This window comes from Cyphellophora attinorum, assembly GCF_001299255.1.
Source record: "Cyphellophora attinorum strain CBS 131958 chromosome Unknown Contig68, whole genome shotgun sequence".
Taxonomy (NCBI): Eukaryota; Fungi; Ascomycota; class Eurotiomycetes; order Chaetothyriales; family Cyphellophoraceae; genus Cyphellophora; species Cyphellophora attinorum.
In genome coordinates, this window is record NW_017253296.1 from 1 (window position 1) to 18224 (window position 18224).

At 53.5% G+C, this 18224-nt stretch overlaps 10 protein-coding genes across 10 annotated transcripts; 4 read left to right on the forward strand and 6 right to left on the reverse strand.

Moving 5' to 3' along the window:
- Positions 1 to 789: 789 nt before the first annotated feature.
- On the reverse strand, positions 790 to 2088 carry AB675_8976 (Casein kinase II subunit beta-1; the record flags this gene model as incomplete). Its single annotated transcript, XM_018149470.1, has 1 exon — positions 790 to 2088. One exon carries the CDS (start codon positions 2086 to 2088, stop codon positions 790 to 792), a length of 1299 nt encoding a protein of 432 aa, XP_017994278.1.
- Positions 2089 to 2890: 802 nt separating this feature from the next.
- On the reverse strand, positions 2891 to 5129 carry AB675_8977 (putative transcriptional regulatory protein; the record flags this gene model as incomplete). The annotated part of the gene is made up of 3 exons (XM_018149471.1): positions 2891 to 3859; positions 3910 to 4740; positions 4827 to 5129. 3 exons carry the CDS (start codon positions 5127 to 5129, stop codon positions 2891 to 2893), a joined length of 2103 nt encoding a protein of 700 aa, XP_017994276.1.
- Positions 5130 to 5868: 739 nt separating this feature from the next.
- AB675_8978 (RNA 3'-terminal phosphate cyclase) lies at positions 5869 to 7230 on the forward strand (the record flags this gene model as incomplete). The annotated part of the gene is made up of 1 exon (XM_018149472.1): positions 5869 to 7230. One exon carries the CDS (start codon positions 5869 to 5871, stop codon positions 7228 to 7230), a length of 1362 nt encoding a protein of 453 aa, XP_017994269.1.
- A 243-nt stretch (positions 7231 to 7473) lies between these two features.
- AB675_8979 (putative RNA-binding protein) lies at positions 7474 to 8919 on the reverse strand (the record flags this gene model as incomplete). The annotated part of the gene is made up of 1 exon (XM_018149473.1): positions 7474 to 8919. The coding sequence occupies one exon, from the start codon at positions 8917 to 8919 to the stop codon at positions 7474 to 7476; it is 1446 nt and encodes a 481-aa protein (XP_017994273.1).
- Positions 8920 to 9713: 794 nt separating this feature from the next.
- AB675_8980 (uncharacterized protein) lies at positions 9714 to 10460 on the forward strand (the record flags this gene model as incomplete). Its single annotated transcript, XM_018149475.1, has 1 exon — positions 9714 to 10460. One exon carries the CDS (start codon positions 9714 to 9716, stop codon positions 10458 to 10460), a length of 747 nt encoding a protein of 248 aa, XP_017994270.1.
- A 383-nt stretch (positions 10461 to 10843) lies between these two features.
- On the reverse strand, positions 10844 to 11221 carry AB675_8981 (uncharacterized protein; the record flags this gene model as incomplete). Its single annotated transcript, XM_018149476.1, has 1 exon — positions 10844 to 11221. The coding sequence occupies one exon, from the start codon at positions 11219 to 11221 to the stop codon at positions 10844 to 10846; it is 378 nt and encodes a 125-aa protein (XP_017994271.1).
- Positions 11222 to 11601: 380 nt separating this feature from the next.
- AB675_8982 (Metallophosphoesterase domain-containing protein 1) lies at positions 11602 to 12602 on the forward strand (the record flags this gene model as incomplete). The annotated part of the gene is made up of 2 exons (XM_018149477.1): positions 11602 to 12292; positions 12322 to 12602. The coding sequence occupies 2 exons, from the start codon at positions 11602 to 11604 to the stop codon at positions 12600 to 12602; spliced, it is 972 nt and encodes a 323-aa protein (XP_017994272.1).
- Positions 12603 to 13343: 741 nt separating this feature from the next.
- On the reverse strand, positions 13344 to 14175 carry AB675_8983 (uncharacterized protein; the record flags this gene model as incomplete). Its single annotated transcript, XM_018149478.1, has 2 exons — positions 13344 to 14006; positions 14062 to 14175. The coding sequence occupies 2 exons, from the start codon at positions 14173 to 14175 to the stop codon at positions 13344 to 13346; spliced, it is 777 nt and encodes a 258-aa protein (XP_017994274.1).
- A 1858-nt stretch (positions 14176 to 16033) lies between these two features.
- AB675_8984 (uncharacterized protein) lies at positions 16034 to 17026 on the forward strand (the record flags this gene model as incomplete). Its single annotated transcript, XM_018149479.1, has 1 exon — positions 16034 to 17026. The coding sequence occupies one exon, from the start codon at positions 16034 to 16036 to the stop codon at positions 17024 to 17026; it is 993 nt and encodes a 330-aa protein (XP_017994275.1).
- Positions 17027 to 17658: 632 nt separating this feature from the next.
- Positions 17659 to 18178, reverse strand: AB675_8985 (uncharacterized protein; the record flags this gene model as incomplete). The annotated part of the gene is made up of 2 exons (XM_018149480.1): positions 17659 to 17737; positions 17800 to 18178. Coding segments are annotated over 2 exons (458 nt in total), but the record flags the coding sequence as incomplete, so codon positions are not given.
- Positions 18179 to 18224: the final 46 nt, after the last annotated feature.

Here is an 18224-nt window from a genome sequence, read left to right on the forward strand (position 1 = left end):
GGTGGTGGTGAGTCGGTGGCCGCTTCGCGGCCACCTCCTCCCCACCACCTCCCCCGCCCACCGTCCCCACAAAGGTCCTGTGATGGAAATCAGGCAAAAGTCCTGGTGCGCATCTTCAACGTCGATTCAGATTCCGATATCTACCTAGGTAGAGTCCATTGATTGATGTGACTTAAATCCGATGTAGCTTGTGAATGATCGAACCCGCGCATAATGTCTCGAGTCAGGCCTTGAGACGTGGGGTACAGTCATGAGGCGCATGGAACTTAAGAGCGAGAGTACGCACGTTGTGGTAGTTGTGCGTGGAAGGAACGTATGTGACGTTGAGGAAAAGAGCATGATGGGTGCTCATGTCCAAGGGTAAGAAACATAATAGAAGCTTGGAGAGTAGCGACGAATAGAATTTCATGCTCGATCTGTCCTGTCTGCTGAGCGTTAACATAAAATTACGCCTGCGCTAGATGCCCAGTCTTCAACTTCGTGTTCCTTGCCTTCCATACAGAGACTTGTTGGAATGCTTCAACTTCACCGAGGCACCATCTTGTGATCTCCCCCAAGGATCTCTTTCGCTTCATTGTTCGGATCCTCTGCAGTCCTTGGCGTTGCTGTCGCCATCCGCGAATTTCCATTCAGGTTCAAGGCCTTCACTGCGTGTCGCATTACGCCGATCTTTCGTGCCTCAGCCTTGGCTAGGGCCTTGCGGGAGGGCTTCTCTGGCGTAGCAGAGCTCCGAGGCAGAGGAGAATCCGATGGCTTGCGAGGATTGGCTTTCGAGTCGTTGCCAAGATCCTATCCTGCTTCTGGAGGCTCCGGATCCTCCGCTGTTCTCCTTGTGGCCGTCGCCGACGGACCCTTCCGTTTCGAACTTTTGCGCGCGACCGGTCGAGACTGTTGTCCTGCCATTACTGCATCGCCGTCGTTGTCGTGAGGAACGTTTGCTGGGGTAGATTCTTCGGATGTCTTCTGTTCTAGTTCTCCATCTACCTCGCCACCGAACACTTCGTGGTACAGACGAGCTTCATCTAATGTGTTGACGTCTTGCGGGCGTGACCGGAGCCACTTCATGCGCGGACCACCCTTCGCTCGTTCCGAGACTTTGAAGCCATAGATTCTAGGTTCGTAGATCTTGCCTTTCCCTAGGCCGGGAGCGAGATTTTGTGTCGCTACGCCGTTGATTGACGCAGGCTGGGGCGGTATAGCCGCCACGGCGGTACCTTGAGAGCCTTTGTCATTCTGTTGTGTGGATGAGCCTGCAACGGCTGGAGGGTTTGGTAACGTGAGGCTACTCGATCGGCTTGCAGTCATGCCTGGTCCGCCGCGCTCGCCCTGACCCACCACACTCTCCGCGTCCTCGTTTCCTGCGTTTGCGTTGTTTTCTTTCGTAGCCTTCCGCTTCGGAGGCGCAAATTCCAGATCTGGGAACGTCATGAAGAACAAACAGCCAAACGTTGTGCCAAAGAATGCGCCATCGACAGCCTGAAACCGTGAGTTAGGCGGTGTGTATGCGTCCAAGCAGCTCGGACAGAATAGCTTGACCGTTTGCTGACCAGGAGTATCTGTCAACCCAATAGGCACAACTCTAATGCCGCCACAATTTACCCTTGGACAATATCCAAAGTGTGACAATTCGTACTTCTCCATCATTTGCTGAATACCTGGTCTAGAGGTAATGTAGCGAGCGTGTATTAAGCCGTACAGCAGTTCAGCGGATGACTCGATGACCGAGGTGTCACTATTCGTCCTGTTGTGCCGTCGGTTTGAAGACGTCCCAGCTGATTGTCTTGCTCCGCCATTCTGCGCAGGTTCGTCGAGTTCCTCTCCAAGTAAGCCGTCATCGTCTTCCTCCTCTTCTTGTTCCTCCTCTTCTATTTCATCTCCCGACAGCATTGACGAATCGGGCTCGCTAGGCTCCACGTCTAATATCATCTCTAGCGCCTCCTTGTACATGGGGACCTGCGATTGCAGGCCCGTGAGGTTGAAGTCATCCTCGATAAACTCTTCGCTGACTTCGGCAAAGTACTCGTGTCCAACCAGGCCGCAGAATTGGGCAATCCAGCTGTCTGGAGTCTGGGAGGAGGACTGCGACATGTCTGTTATGGTTGCGGAGGATGTCGTGAAATATTCGTTGTAATCGGACTGTTCTTGGTCGAGTTCGAGGCCTTCCAGGCCAGTGGCCAGCGCCGAGGGTGTTGGAACAGACACCCTGCCGGTTTAGATCGCCGTACACACTCTGCGCCAGGCTTTTTGCTCTGATTAGGTGGGTGGATGGTGGGGTTGGTGATGGTGACCGAGGACACTATCGCTGCCAGCAATGACTAGCTTTCACCTGAGCGGCGGTGAGGTCGCCGTTGCCATGCCTATCGCTGAACAGGGGCAGGTCCAAATGCTGAGTTTGTGGAATATCGCACGCCGCGTGGGATCAGGCTGGATATCAAGTGGGCTGGCTCGGTTGGTGGAAATGCGACAGATATATGCGAACGTGTCCAGACCTCTAGAACTGGTTGGAACTTGCAAGTAACACAATGACTTTCAGTAGACTGCCTCAGGCTGGGCGGCAAGTCGAAAATGATAGATGTTGTTTAAGTTGTTGTCACGCAGCCCGCCATGAAAGTTGAAGAATCCCAGATCTGAGCATCTGGAAGGAGGAGGGTTAGGGTTGTACAGTACCTTCAGGACTGCCATCAGCACATGCTGCACTTTATTGGCAAGTGCTGCCATCCAAAGTCACCCAAGCACCAGAGAGTCATTCACATTTGAGGGTAGTCTATGCATGGAAGTTTCTGTGTTGTGTCTGCGACTGTTACTGAAAGCCCGGTGCCAGTTCGCTATAAGACTGCCTGCCTCTTTTCAACGACTATTCTGCTCTCGATGCCAATAACCTACTTAGTATCTATAGCAACTCACTGAGAATCTTGCTGAACTCCGGCTCATTACCGAATGGTGCATTGCCGTAGTCAAAAGCACCATCATCCCTCCCGCTGAAAGGAGTACCGAAGTCGCCCTGCCCAGGTGTACCTCCGTTGAAGTTGCCAAAGTTGCCCGCCATCTCAAACAAATGCGTAAGCTCGTTCGACATCTGAAGAGCATTTTCCGGGCTAGCATGAAGGTCATCGAAACCATTCGTCTTGCCCATTGAATATTCAACGCCTTGACCAGCCATACCAACCATAGCGGCAGCGGCGTCAGAGTGGGGATCGTTCTTCAGGTCGTTAACGTCGTCATTCGGCCCTCGCGCCATCATGCCAATCTTGTCTCCCATCTCCTTCAGACCACGAATCGTCCGCCAAAGACGCTTTGACACGTGTGACTTTGTACTGAAGCCCTTGACGAGCTCAATGGCAGCGTAGAACTCCTGTCGAGTCTGATTGCAGAATACTGCGGGGGCATGTGCGACCGAAAGGAAGAGCACAGCCAGGGCTTGCACGAGGAAGTAGTTGAACAACATCTGTTGTGTCCTGTAGATGTCAGAAATCTGGTTGACGCCTGTCAATGTATTGATGGTCTCTTTGGCAACGTCGACGACCTGTTGTGCATGGTGTCGATTCTCCATGATGCTTGTGGCTGAGTGCAGAATTGGGCGGTATATTGAGATTCGAGCTTGGTTCTTCCGCAGGTGCATCAGCATGCGCAAGCGACGGACTCCTCGACTCGGCATGGCGTTCTCGCTCTTGAGATCTCGATTATTGAATTTCAGGGAATCTGGTAGCTCTTCATACCACTGCACTATTCGGTAGTCGAGGAAGCCGATCTCGTCCTTTTTGGTTCCCTGGCCACTGTCATAGGCCGTGTTATGATACCAAATCTTTGTTGCAATTTGGTTATACTTGGTAATGTGCTTCAAGTATGGATATTCATCATCCTGTCATTGATGTTAGTATACAAGTACGTTTCAGAAATGATGCAACTTACCGGTTCCGGCAGATTTTGGTCGATGTCGGCATCCTGCAAAGCGAATGGCATGCCCGTGCCAAAGCTCCATCTCCTGTCAAGAGCGTAGACCACCCAGAAGACACGAACAGCTTGCATATACTCTGCCTCGTTGGTGAAGTGCTTTGCCAGTCCATTCCGTCGATGCAAGCCCATCTCGAGACAAATTCGCGACGCGATACCAATGAAGCGCCACGCCTGTGTCTCATCATCACACTGGAAATAGTACGTAGCTGTCAGAACGAGAAGGATGATTGACGTGATGCCTGTGCTTGTGACAAGTTTGACGTCGACGGCTGGTTTAGCAGATTCGAAGAAGCGCTGACCCAGGTCGCTGCGGCCATTGCCCTCGACGACCAAGATGATAGCCAACATCATCTTCAGTACAACCGTCTCCTCATCGTCAAAGGCGTCAGCGCCGGGCAGATTGAGCTGCCCATAGCCAGTTCGTAGGCTTGCTCCAATGAACTTGTACAGACTGCTGGCATGTTTGACGAGCTTCTTATGGTCGATGATGGGGTACATGATGCCGATCTCCTCTTCATAGACGTGAAGTAGTCTTTGTACCTCGTTGCTGTCTAGTAGCCATAAAGGGTCCTTTTGTGGGTGCATGCTGGCTATTGGAGCTGGAGAGGTAGCGCGACTTCGTTCTGTCGACATGGCGCCCTCTTCGGCTGCGTTGTTTGTCACGCCCATGGTCTGCAGCGAAGATTTGGCTATGTCAAAGCCATACATAGAGCTCGTTGGACCGTACAATGGGGGCAACGTCTTTTGTTGCTGCTGTCGCTTAGGCGAGACCAGTGTGGAAGCGTTCTCGAATGCGCTCGGTCTGGACCAAATATTGGGTCCGGTGCAGGCATTGAGCTGCCTGCATCTTGTCGTGTACGCAGCTCATTCACCTGGGCGAAGAGATCATGGACTTGGTTCTGCAGTGCCTCAATCTGGTTTCGCATCTGCTGGAACTCGGTCGAGTCTTTCAACGAATTTGTACAGCAGTTCGGCGCATAGACGCACTCCAGGTTGAGGTTGCCGCAGCGCTGACATGGCTGCTGTCCATTGCATCTGATTTTGCGCCTCTTGCACTCATTGCAGGCGATGGAGATGTAGCGGTTGCGCTTCGAACGTGTATGCGAAGGTCCATCGTCAGCTTTGCGCTTGTCACCGGCGACGCTGGAGTTGGGCGAGTCGTCATTGTTGGCCATGGCAATCGTGTTGCGAGTCACTTGCGCATGTGGTGGGTGGTACGGGCACTGAGGAACAAATTCCGCCTGAAGAAGCCGGCACTGTGGATGATGAAGAAGCTTGAAGGCGGTCTACTATTCCGTCCCCCGCTTCAACGCCCCATGAACTGTGGGTACATGATTTGCAAGTACATTGCTTAGGTAATGTTCCTGATCTTAAACCTGACCTGACCTCGGCGTCGACGAGTCTGTTCGCTTCCATACCAGAGGCATCTCGAATAAGGTGAAGGTAGGCGAGCACCATCTCATATTCTCGCTGCTCCAGCGGTAGATGTGTTGCGAACTCGAGTCATGTATCACAGATTCGCCCGCAAACTGACCAGCCCAGCAAGTGACCGCGATCCTTCGTCCAGCGCTTGGGTGCCTATCGGGAGCCACCAGTCTGAGGGTGCATACAGGGTGCCAAAAGGGTACCAGAAGACCAGCTGGCAGTGAGAGCTTCGTCCACACTGCTTTGTCACAGGTGACAAAGTGATGGATCTAAAGTGACTCAACAGTCGTGCTTGCCTGCAATGTTTTTGACAGTGACTCATGGCCACAAAGGCCGCCTCAGACCTTCTTACATGTCAATTCCAGATGCTTTCCCGCAGATCATCAGAATACTAAGGTACTCGATCGTTCAAATACCGAAACCCAGATTTTCAAGTTGCCTGCACAGAGGGCGCCCTGACCAACCTTTTCAGAATCGCCTTCAGACAGCATGATTGCACTCGACGGCGCTACCCTGGAGGGAGGCGGTCAACTGGTACGCGTAGCGTTGGCCTTATCTGCCATCCGATGCATTCCAATTCGTATCGAGAACATTCGCGCCGGACGTGCCAGTCGTAATGCGGTGGGAGGACTCAAGGAATCGCACCTTGCGGCCCTGAATTGGCTCGCCGATGCTTGTCGTGCCAAACTTTCTGACGTCGCTGTCGGCTCGCAGAGCTTCACGTTTCGACCGTTGATGCGAAGAGCCCAGACGATTGTCAACTTGCCAGCCAAGTCAACAATAGAGCTTAAGAAGCCTGGGAGTGTCTGGCTCATACTCCAAGCTATCCTGCCTTTCATAGTCTTCAGCACGAACCTTCCGCTATTGGAGCTTACCATCAAAGGCGGCACGAATGTCAGCAGCAGCATGAGTGGCGAGTATGTCCAGCAGGTCCTAATTCCCACCCTGGATCGGTTAGGGCTACCGAAAATTGAAGTCGCAATTCCTCGTCGTGGCTGGGCTGATGGGATCGATGGCGTTGGGGAGGCCTCTATCCGTGTGTCTCGACCGACAGCGACTGCTTTCAGGCTCTCTAGCTTCGACCTGGTAGAGCGTGGCGACATTACAAGCCTCTCGGTCACCATTCTAGCACACTCTCGCTCGTTCGCAGACGCGATATTCTCGGCCATCGGGAGGACGCTGGCTGCTTACGCACTACTCGACAATCCCCTTCCAACACCAAGCCTCAACTTCAAACAGTCAGGCTCCAGCTCACGGACCTATGTCCTCATCGTAGCACATACTTCCGAAGGGTACCGTCTTGGACGGGATGTTCTATATGGACGAAAAGTCAAGAACGTCGGTGTAGAGGCCGCCCTGGCAGAGACCATCGCGAACGACGTCGTGAGACAGATTGCGAGAGAGGTGCACAGCGGCAGTTGCGTTGATGAGTACATGGAAGACCAACTCGTGATCTGGCAGGCATTGGCTACAGGAGGATCTCGGGTAGACTCCTCCAGTGCCGGACAAGAGGCAAATAGCGAAGACTCGTCGGTACAGAGTGCTCCACAGGTCTTAGGCCACAGAAACAGCAAGCACAGTGTTAAGCAGAGAAAAGCAGGAGCGAAGGGAAAATCAAAGCCCGGAAATAGCAACGAGCGAGACGTGTCCGAGAGAATGGCCAACCTCGACATTGGCGGTCAGGAGGACTCCAGTGACATGAACGGCGATAATGGAGGCTCTCTACATACTCGCACCGTGCGCTGGGTGTGCGAACAGATGCTAGGGGACGTCGGAGTCAAGTTTACACCAGGCGGGCGCTGCACAGGTCTCCCCGAAACTGGGAGCGGTGCTAAGATCGAGGACGACTAAGATTTGGTACCCTACAACTGCCTCCCTGGCAAGCGAATTCATGATGATTGATTCTGCGACTTGGCGCTCGACTGAGGCTCCTCTCAAGATTCCAGGCTCGATTCGCAAGGCAGTGCTAGCCCCCAGAGTCCGCCCTGACCTGGAATCTTAGCATTCTACGAACAGCTGCTGCAAACGCTCAGTTTATGCCGGAACAGCCCGAGGGATTTCATTCACGCTGGAGGTAGTCGTAATCGAGGCCTCCTAAGCCACAACTGCAGCGCTCTTGACCTTTTTGGCCTTCTTCTTGTCCTTCGGCTCACTCTTGGTCTCCTTCACCTCAGTCTCCGCCTTCTTCGTCTGCTTTTCCTGCGCTGAGCCATTCGCAACCACCGCATCAGCGATGTATGTCTGATCTTTGACGGCTTTCTTGTCCTTCTTCGCCTTCTTCTCCTTCGATGTGCCGTTCGCTATGCCATTCGTTGCTGCCACATCAGCGATCTCCTTGCGCTCCTCCACCGGCTTCTCCTCGATCTGCGCTTGCTTGCTCGCCGCCGCCGCCACAACATCAGCCGGATCTACCAAGCGTCCACTCGGCGCATCATACCCCATCTTCTCCTTCAACAACTTCGCCTTCTTCTGGCGCTTGTGTTTCTCCTTCTCGTTTTTGCGACTCCATGCTTCTACGCTCTTTGCTTCCGCCAACCTCTTTCCCTCTAGCTTCACATGCGGAATCTTCCTGTACTTTCGATTCGCGCCCTTGAACGTATCCGGATGTAACGCCTCCGCCTCGACATACTTGCACTTCAGGATATGCCCGAACATGAGGTAGTTATCCATCGCTGCAGCGGCGATCTTGGCTACTTCGGAGCTTGCGAACTCGATGAAAGCGAAGTGTTTGGACGCAGCGGTGTGCTTATTACGTGCTAGACGCAGGCGGGTGATGTCGCCGAATTGGGTGAAGAAGGCGCGCATTTGGGGCTCGTAGAAGCCGTGAGGGATGCGGCCTACGTAGATTGTGCCGGGGGTATCCTCGCCGGATTTTTGTTCTTTGGCTTGGCGGAGCTTCTTTGTCGTCTTCTTGTAGTCGGGGAGGGCGGGGGTGCGGGTGAGGTCGCCGGTGTCTGCGGCATCGTCATCGCTGTCGCTGTCGAGTCCGGTGAGAAGGGCAGCGGTGGTGTCGATGTTGGTTCCTTCGTCATCATCAGAGTTAGAGCCGACAGGGTCGACTATGATCTTTGTTGACTGGTTGTCATCCTCGGAAAAGGCTGCGAACTCGTCCTCGATTTCTTTGTCGACTGTGTCTTGCGCCTCTTGCTGCATAGACTTGGTCTTCTTAGGCGCCTTGGTGATCGTCTCGACATGCTCGTCGCCTGCGTGCTCTACCACGCCATTTGAGCCGTCGGCCGTGAGGGTTTCGGCTGCATTGCTGCCATTCTGCTTCTTCTTTGACTTCTTGCTCGGTTTGGTTGACTCTGATTGCGCAGCAGGCACGTCTACTCCACCAGCGTCTTCGTCGTCGTCCAGAAAGTCAGCCGCACGCTTCCTCTTCTGCTTGGACACAGCAGCAGCGGTAGGTACAACAATGTCAGTGGTTTCGATTTTCTTGCTCTTCTTTTGAGTGGGAACATCGGTTGCGTCGCCTTTCTTGCTCTTCTTGCTCGGCGCTTCCGCGAGAGCGTCGAGGCTCTTTCGTTTCTTCTCACCCATCTTGAATAATGACGCTTTCTGACCGCTGCTGAGGTACGATAACGGTGTGACCAATGTTGGTCGTCTGCGAAAAAAAGTTCTGGTAGTTTACTTTCGGCACTGAAATCTTTCGGCGAGGTTTAGCCGTGCTCCATTGCGAGGCCTTGGCATATCATGAAGGCCCCCGGTTGGAACCTGACTCGCCTGAAGGACTCGAGAAGTTTACCTTATCATATCGTGATCCATTGTTGCTCGCTGCCCCTACGGACACGGTCTATCGTGCAGCGAAGCCACGCCACGGGCCATCACGACTGGAAGACCAGTTCTCGCTGTGACGTACCGCGCGCTCGACCTCGGCACAATGTGATCTGATGGTGTAACACGTTTCACGTCTCAGAGGTACCAAGATCCTCGAAATCGATAGTCTTGTCTGTTATGGCTGTACGCATAAGAATTGCAAGTCAAAGCACACCATTTGGTGACTCTCACATCGAGGTTCGCTAGGGTCCATCTGAGACGGCAGTGGCAGTTCTCGCTGCGGCTTGCATTCAGCTTGCATTCGCGGAAACCCGTGATATACCCCTGGCGAGTGAGCACTAACATCATTGGCGATTTGCTCTTCATTCAGGTGAGTGCTTCAGCACTGACTACTTCTTTGACCGGTTTGCTATCCGAGCCAAGCACTTCCGCCATCAGTCGTCCCGTGTCTGCGCAGACCGTAGCTTGTGGTTCCAGACTAAAGGCTGGACAGCGGTCAGCCTGATCCAGGACTGTTGGAGTAAGGAGTGATCAATGAAACAACCAAGTCGTCCGCCATGGCAGATGTTAATTCAAGCACAGCACGTCAGTCAGAACAAGCAAATAGCACGGCACAGCTTGAGCCGCTTCTCAATACGCTCATCGATGAGATCCGCGACCTCAAACGCGTCAGCATCAAAATCGCGACGCAACGGCCGCACAAGACACAATTCATCTGGTCGGTCCTGCTCCAAGTCTTTGCACTGTTCATCGGATTCGTCTTTGGTATCTTCGCGATTCTAGCATGGCTTGCTGCAAGAACGGCGAATGATATTGCTACGGATTCAAAGCTTGTGGGCGTGCAGAACAATCAATTGGCGTTGATGACATACTGTCTGACCATTCCGGATGTCAACTCTTCGGATGTCTGTGTGGCCATTCAAGGCTTGCAGCGATCACAGATTGGTGTGGTTGCATATGAGACTTTTGGATCACTGTTATATGCGGACGGGCCGAGTAATGGGAGCGCAAACACACCTTCCGGCTCGGGTCATTCGAAGCTAGGAGGGGGTGCTATCGCCGGAATCGTCCTGGGTGCTATCTCGGGCGTCGCACTAATCATGACGATATCCACGACCTTGTTCAAGCGTCGGATGACCAGCATGGAACATCTTCAGACATATCTTGAACAGACTGACCCCAGACCAATGCGCAACATCCCGGCACCGAAAGCCTCTGAGATGGAGACTGAGAGTCCACCGCCGTCACCCTCGGCTTATGGTTCGCCGTCACATGATCCGCCTGGCGACCCGACAGCCCATTAGCATCATGATAGAGCACGACACGATAGGTCACAGCAAAGCACAGCTTGTTGCAAAAGTCTCCGAGCTTGACACTGCGCATTCCAGACATATCGAATACCAACGCTGAAAGGGTCTCTGATATATCAAATATGACAGGGCCTATCGATTTGATGGAAGACATGCCAACTTCCAATCCACGGCGCCAGACAGGTCAACCGAGCTATGGTTCCCAGATTGCTATGCAGCAGCTCGGGACTCGGAGTAGCGACATTCGTATGGACTCAGTCCGAGATAGAAGACCAAGCAACGGACGAATGGCCAGACCGTACGACAACAGCGGCATGTGAGATATTCGTCTGGTATGATATGGAACGCCCAAGGTTTTCTCTTCCTGCTGATATTGTTTACATCCCCGTCTTCTTCTTGAGTTCTCCAATCTTCTCACTCGCCTCCGCCTTTCCCATACCTTCCGTTTTCACATCTTCCCCTGCTTCCTTCGCCATGACCGCAATGTACCCTGTCTGCTTCCCCGTCGCCGGATCATCCCCAGTCGCCCACTCTTTAGGATCCTGTATTGGCTCATCGGCAGTGGCGTCAGGGTCGGCTGTTTCCTTGTTCTTGAGCTCGTTGATCTTCGCGCTTGCTTCGCCCTTGTTGAGGTTGTTGGCATCGACTTCTACGCCTTTCTCTTTGGCGAGGGTTTGGAGGAATGAGGTCTGTTTCTCGGTGGGTGCGTCTGCTCCGGTGGCCCAGGTTTTGGGATTGTCAAGTTGGGAGGCCATGGTCTGGGAGTGCTTTGTATGGGATGTTCTATGTGTGGGAAGAGTGAAAGAGAAGTTGTTGAGTGATCACCACACTATTGACGCCTTGGCTGGGTTGTTGTACAAGCATGACGCGTGAGACGCGAGATCGATGACGATTGCGGGCCGTCCCGAAACGATTAGATCTGTCAAACGCGGATCGATGCGCCGATCAATTTGAGTTCTACCATCTGTGGTACTGATGAGTTGGCACCTAAGCCAGGTGAGTCACGCGTATAGGTACTCATCCGTATGTGATGAGTCTACAAGAGTTTTGAGTCCTCGGTGAGTCCCTTGATCATGTATAAATGTCGCAAACCACAGCCACTGGCATCTCGGTTGCTGCACCACAGCTGTACACGATGGCTACAGACATCAAAACCCGAATCCTCATAATCTCCGACACACATGGCCGGTGCACACTGAAGCATGATCTACCAAAGGAACAAGTGGATGTCGCCATCCACTGCGGCGATCTCACCAACGTCTCAACAGTGCGAGAATTCCGTAACGCCCTAGACCTACTCAAACAACTGCCAGCACCCTTGAAGCTGGTCATACTGGGAAACCACGATTTCAGCATGGACGGACCCGCACTCCAGACCATAATTTACAACCGCGCAGATGATGTCCCACTCTCCTTCTGGAACCAAGTGTACGGAACACCTGAGATGATCCAGGGCCTCTTTGAAGACCACAAAACAGATGACAACATCCATCTCCTCGACGAGGGCACCTACGTCTTCAACCTGCAAAACGGCGCCCAACTCAAAGTTTACGCCAGTCAGTACACGCCAGCATGGGGAGGTGACTGGGGCTTCCAGTACCACCCCGACAAGGCGTACAACTTCGCCATCGAGCCCAACACTGATATTGCCATAACCCACGGGCCACCACGAGGTATCTTGGACATGTCCAATCGCGGCGAACGAGCCGGCTGTCCGCACCTCTTCACCGCCGTAGCCAAAGTGAAACCCAAGATCCATTGCTTCGGCCACATCCACGAGGCTGGGGCGCCAGATTCGTGCACTGGAGGGCTGGAAGCGGCACCTCGTCCGATATCCCGCCAACTCATTTCACAGCGATCGATAATGCAAAGTCGCGGTCAATGACGAGGACGAAGGACCTGCGACTTTCGGCTGACGATTTTGAGGAAGCCAGCGCTGAGGAGCAGGTCCGATTGCAAGATCTCGTCAAACAAGAGCACGCCTTCATGTCTTTATGCAAGGACAGCGCCACTCATTTGGTGCCGGATCAGCACACCCTCTTTGTGAACGCTGCTATTGAGCCTGCGCCTGGAGAGCATTTCCCCCAAAGCCCGTGGATAGTCGAGGTTGATTTGCCTTCCAGCCGCGACAAATGATGGCGGGGATCGTCATCGTCTTCGCTGATCCTGGATTGCAGGTGTCCGTGGTAAAAATGGCGATACATCTCTCGAGGTAGTGCATCGACGGAAAGCTGTGGGAATTCAAAGTTTGAAGCAGACTGTTCTGCCAGATATGCCTTGAGTCTTAGGCAAGGCGGTCGACGAGTCCATCCCCTCGATTGCGAATCTGAGGGCGAAGTCAACGAGAGGATTGCGGTAACCCAAGCTATCTGTCGTCATGGCGAAAAGAACATCATCAAACTGGGGTCCCCAGAACAGCGGCATCATCGCGACAGAGCAAGTGAGCTCAGAGAAGTGGCAGTGAATCCCTGCCCCGATTGCGCGACAAGCAGTGTGCACAGGTCACGCTTTTCTCTGCAAGACCCAACAGCGCGGTCCGGGCGACATGCAAAGCAGGCAGGGTGCCAGGGTGCACAGACTGACCTGCATGGGCAGTCTGAGTCTGTGCGACGTTAGTCAATTTCGACTTCCGGTCACACGATCCTGAACATTCTGTAGTGGTTAGCATGCCACAACATCAAATTCAGCGATAGCTGATACTTCAGAGAGAGCAAAGGAAGTTTCGCAAATAGATGCTTTTCTTCATGATGTTGCTGGGTCATTACACAACAACGAACGCACACAAGTACACCCGCTTCGCCATGCTTTGCAATCCTCTGCCGATCAAGTCTCAAAGACAGTGCTAGTCGACCGAACCGGGTTTCATCATGGACGCTCTCACAGCAAGAAAGCAGCACCCATCGCACCCAAAAATAGCACACCAACAGCATTCCTCTCCGCACCACTGACACCAGTCGCGGTCGTCGTTGGCCGGGTAGCCGAAGGCTGCGTAACGGTCGAATAAGTGATTGATCCCGTTCCAGTCGCAGCAACACCAGTAGCAGCAGGTGTCTCCGTGGGAATGATCGTCGGCAGAACAGTCGTCCCAGACTCAGTGGTCTCCGTGCTGGAAGGCCAGTCACCAGTCACAAACCCGCTACCGATATCCGTGCCGTTCTTGACAGGCCCACCAGTGGGACCGGGCTTTCCAGTCGAGCTAACGCTGGACGAGGAAGAAGACGACGAGCTCGAGCTCGACCCGCTACCACCGCACGAAGCGCTCGCAATCACAGAGAACTGTGTGCTGTATTGAAACACACCGGTGCCGTCTTCGATGATGAGCATGCCATAGCCTGTTGCGGTGGACTGCTTGCCCGCGGGTAGGGAGCAGGGGACAGCCCACTCGTATGACTCGTCGCTGGCGGGGAGCTTGGTTGCAATGGCGTTCGAGTCGGGCACGCAGTTGCCGCCGCCGCCGCGGCAGAGGACGAGGGAGACTGTTGAGTCTTCGTGGCCCGAGGCGTCCCAGGTTACTTTGGTCGTTTGGCCTTGGGTGACGGGCTGAGGGATGTTAGTAGGGGGCTTCGTGGTTTGGTGGGAGAGCAGGGCAACGTACATTGGTGAGATCAGGAGTCAACAACGCGCCAAAGGTCTGGTCTGTTGGTGGGGTGTATGACTGAGCATAGGCTTGTGCGGCGAGGGCCGCGATCGCAATGAGGGACTTCTGCATCTTGTGTCTGTGTCTGTTTCTGTTTCTTATTTTGTATATGTATAAAGGCTCGAAAGAGTGACTTAGGTGAGAGAATATATCAACTGAAGAACGAGAGCTGTAAAAGAGCGACTGCTTTCCGTGCGAACGTACCAGACGATTATGAAGCGATGGCGAGAAGGAGGGAGTAAGATGTGGCAACTTGCGCAGTTTTGTTCGAACCTACCTAGGTATCTAACCAATCTCACAGCTTTCCGCGCCAGGCATCGACTCGCGTGGCGCCGCCTGGCGCCGCCGTTTCCAGCTGGGGCATGCAAATGTGTGACAAGCCACCCGCGTTGTTGAAGACTTCGATCGAACAACGGCTTGTCGGAGATTGCTCAGCTTGGACGCCGGTAGGGTGACATTTCGAGAGCGGGACCTATTTCTGGGAGCCATTTGCTGCAGGTACCCGAGGACTTGTCCTATCACGGGGCTTTATAGCGTGTCAGTGGCGAGCTTAAAGTGAGCTTGGCTGATTGGAGAGTTTGTACCCAGTTTTGGCGTGAAATTGAGGGACGTTTCAGCAGACCCCTTCGTCAGGAGTTCGCAGTGCATGCTGCGAAGGAGGTGCTACGCCCATCGACAGTACGTTGGCTTCGGGTCAGCAAGGTATACGTAAGAGGTGTCGCCCATGATTCAGCGACATGAGCTCAGCTCGTCGTCCCAGGACGAGCGGCGGCAGCGCAGGGAGACCAGGAGCTTTCTCGATGAATCGAGGGGCACTATCGCCAAGAGGACGGATTGCTCGTCGATCATCGCGAGACTGCTTTCGTACAAGCTGGAAGTCCAGCATCACCCAAATGAGCAGATACTGCACTAAACCTCACTGCGTTTGCGGCGTGGGAAGACAAGAGTGACTGAGCAGAGGCCATACACACGCTCACCTGATTCCGTCATCTTGACAGGCGTGCTCGTACGTGCGAGTTTCATGGTTGGCTCAGCTGTTTCGTATTCTTCTGGTAGCGAGCGCTGCAACGCTGAGTTCTCGGACTCTCCTCGGCTTTCACCGGCGTTGAAGCTGGAGCTCCAAGTCAAACCATAGACCTTACGTGTTGTGTTGTGAAACGACGCTCTCTCACGGAGAAGTCAAGGCTTCGTAGAAGCAGAGATTCTGCAGTGATCGAAGTACTGGCACGTAGGTACAAGTCCGCAGTCCGATATTTGTGAGGCATTGGCCTTGCCAAGAGTCGCGTGATGGCGAGATAAGCTAGACCCTAGAACGCGACACGCCACTTCGTCTGTACTCCGTAGATGACTTCGAGCTCCTTTCCTAGCATCTTCCATCCAGCAAGCTCTGCTTCTCTGCTTGGTGACCATGATAAGTATCGGGAAACGGGAACGGTCGCTCGAAGCTGAAGGACTCCCTCCGACGAAGCTGCCACGAATAGAGCCTCCAACTCAGGCGAGCTCCGCGAGGACACTGTCAGATCTACCAAATGAAATTCTTCAACAGATCTTCTGGCTGTCACAAGAGCCGGCACTGATCCACGCATGCCAGGCAACATTCAGAGCATTACCTAGCTTTCAGTCATACACCCGAGCTTTGGTTGCCCTTGCCTACACTGATTATAGGGAAGATAGCAATGTTGCTAGAGATGTTTACCTACGACTTTCATCGCCGGCATCAGAGAATGATAGGTATCTGGACTATGATGAGCTACAACAACACATCGGAAGTAGCAGATGGCTGTCAATCACACACTTGCAGAAGATATATGCAATCAGTTGGGCAAATGTGGTGAGTTCTGAGGTACTGAGAAACCAATATGCCGACCTCACCCAAGCAGCTCGCAAGAAGCTGAATGCTTCCTGCGAAGTTGCCCTCAAAGATGGCACTATGCCCTGGTCTTCAGCGGATGCGGTCCTGGATCCAGCGCTCAAGGGTCTGAGTGCAGGTTGCCCACCAGCACCTGGAATAGTTGAGCTGGCGGACGACTGCGCGGTGGCGATCCGTTGCTTGACCCTAAGCGCCGCTGAGTGCGTTCTTTCAATTCAGAGATACATTCCAGATTGCCTCCTGAGCGAAGACAACAACCCAGCCGCACCGGAACTTCTCCATGTGTTCCTGAAGAGCGCAGGTCTGAAAGGCGCACTCACGTGGGGCTTCGATCCATACACATTTGCGGGGCCCATGACGGTGTATGCGATTGGTGCAAATAATTTTGCCCTCACTTGTGACGGCACTCTTCTGGCTGATCGGATCAGACGCGAGATCGATGCTGCTGGTTCTCTTGTGGATAGCGATGATGCCACCACTGAAAATCGATCACGCTCTAGAGACCAGCTGACTGACCTACTGGCATTGAACGGAATGTGCGGTCTTCCTGTCCCGGTCCGCTATGAGATGCTACATGCATGTGTCCGCCACGATCTTGGGTCATGTCTTTCATTGCTCCTACAGAAACACGTTTTCGGTGTTCCGGGAAAGACGAAAGACAGGACCCCGGGCGCATCGGTCACGAAGGAGGAACTGCAAACCCTCTGTGGTCGTGCGGCAGGTCACCGGAATGGCCAACTTTATACAGATCTTGACGCAGCAGTGGGCGCCATCCGGCGCTTGGAGGAGAAAGCTCGTGCTCGTGGCTACCCGCACTGGCAGGATTTTGCTTACGCGGTGCGAAATGGCTATGCTCGGTACAAATGCTACATAGATGATCATGTTGAAGATTGCGATGGATTCAGGTGCATGGAAATTTCGAGTGACGACGAGAGAGACAGCAGCGAAGCTGATAATGACGGACTGGACGGTAGCGGCCTTGATGACAGCGACTCGGACAATGGTGATGTGGGCAGTAGCGGTGCGCATGAAAGCGATGCGGACGAAATCTAGTTGCATAAGTACAGAGCACATGCTAGCGCTGAGTGGCACGAGTCTGATCCTGGAAAGACCAGTCACTTCTTCCTACCCAGCTGAGTGAAGCAAACAGTTCGCATTGCGTCGGATCTTCACATTGTTGAAAAGGTAAAGCAGCAGTGCTGCACCCAACCTGATCATCTTGCCTTCCCTCAATGTGACTTCGCTGTGCAGCTCCTCTGATTGTCATGCTTGGATAGTACCTGCTGCTACCATGGTGGGACGAGCGAGTTTGTACTACGGTGGACTCCCTCGCCGACCCCGTTGAAGAAGGAGATCAGCAGAGGCGCAGACTGGACAAAGGTTTTGGGTGAGTGTGAAATAGGTATTATTGCAGGCTCAAGAAGCCGATAAGCTCGAGAGCTCTCCGTTGCGCCGCAAACATTGGCAGCACCGCTCTTGGCTGCTTTCGTCCCATATATCGATATATCGTCTATTAATAAACGCCGTGTACGCGGCCCAGGTTGCCGCCTGATGAAGGACCGAGGTCCGTGCCATGTCATGCCATGCTCTTTCCAGCGCCGATCCGATCCAAAACATTCTGCTGCTTGCTCTCTTTGCGTAATATACTGTACAAGGTCGCTGCTCGCGAGCAGGAGAAGGCCGAATTACTGAGTTTTTAGGGGCTTCGCGTACTCCAACTGCGTGCCCCAAATATAATCCCAGAACTTCGAAGTCACACCGAACCTATTTCACGGTTGTCAGTAAAAGCTTCCCTCACACTCGCAAAAGTCAAGGAAGAGACTCACCCAAGCTCAAAATTCTGATAATGATGCGCCAAGTGATACTTCTTCAACTCCCGCACATACGCCGGCAGCGTCTTATGATGCAGAAAGTAATGCGTGCAGTCGTAGCACACATACCCAAAGATCCCACCGCTAAAAACCATAACCGCCGCGTACCAATCATACCAAAACACCGTATGCGCGAGCTTGTAGAAGGGCGTGGCGAGTGCGATGAACAGCGTGGGCGGCATCACCAGCCGATAGCGGTCCATGGGGAGGTAGTGGTGAATGCCGTGCAGGAGGAAGTGTGCTGTCAAAGCGAGTGGGTGGTCGGGCATGTACTCGTCGACGTGGAAGAGGAAGCGGTGGAGGAGGTACTCGACTAGCGTCCAGAGGAAGAGGCCTAGACACCAGTAGGCTGGCGCCGCGAGGTGGAGAGGTGGTGAACT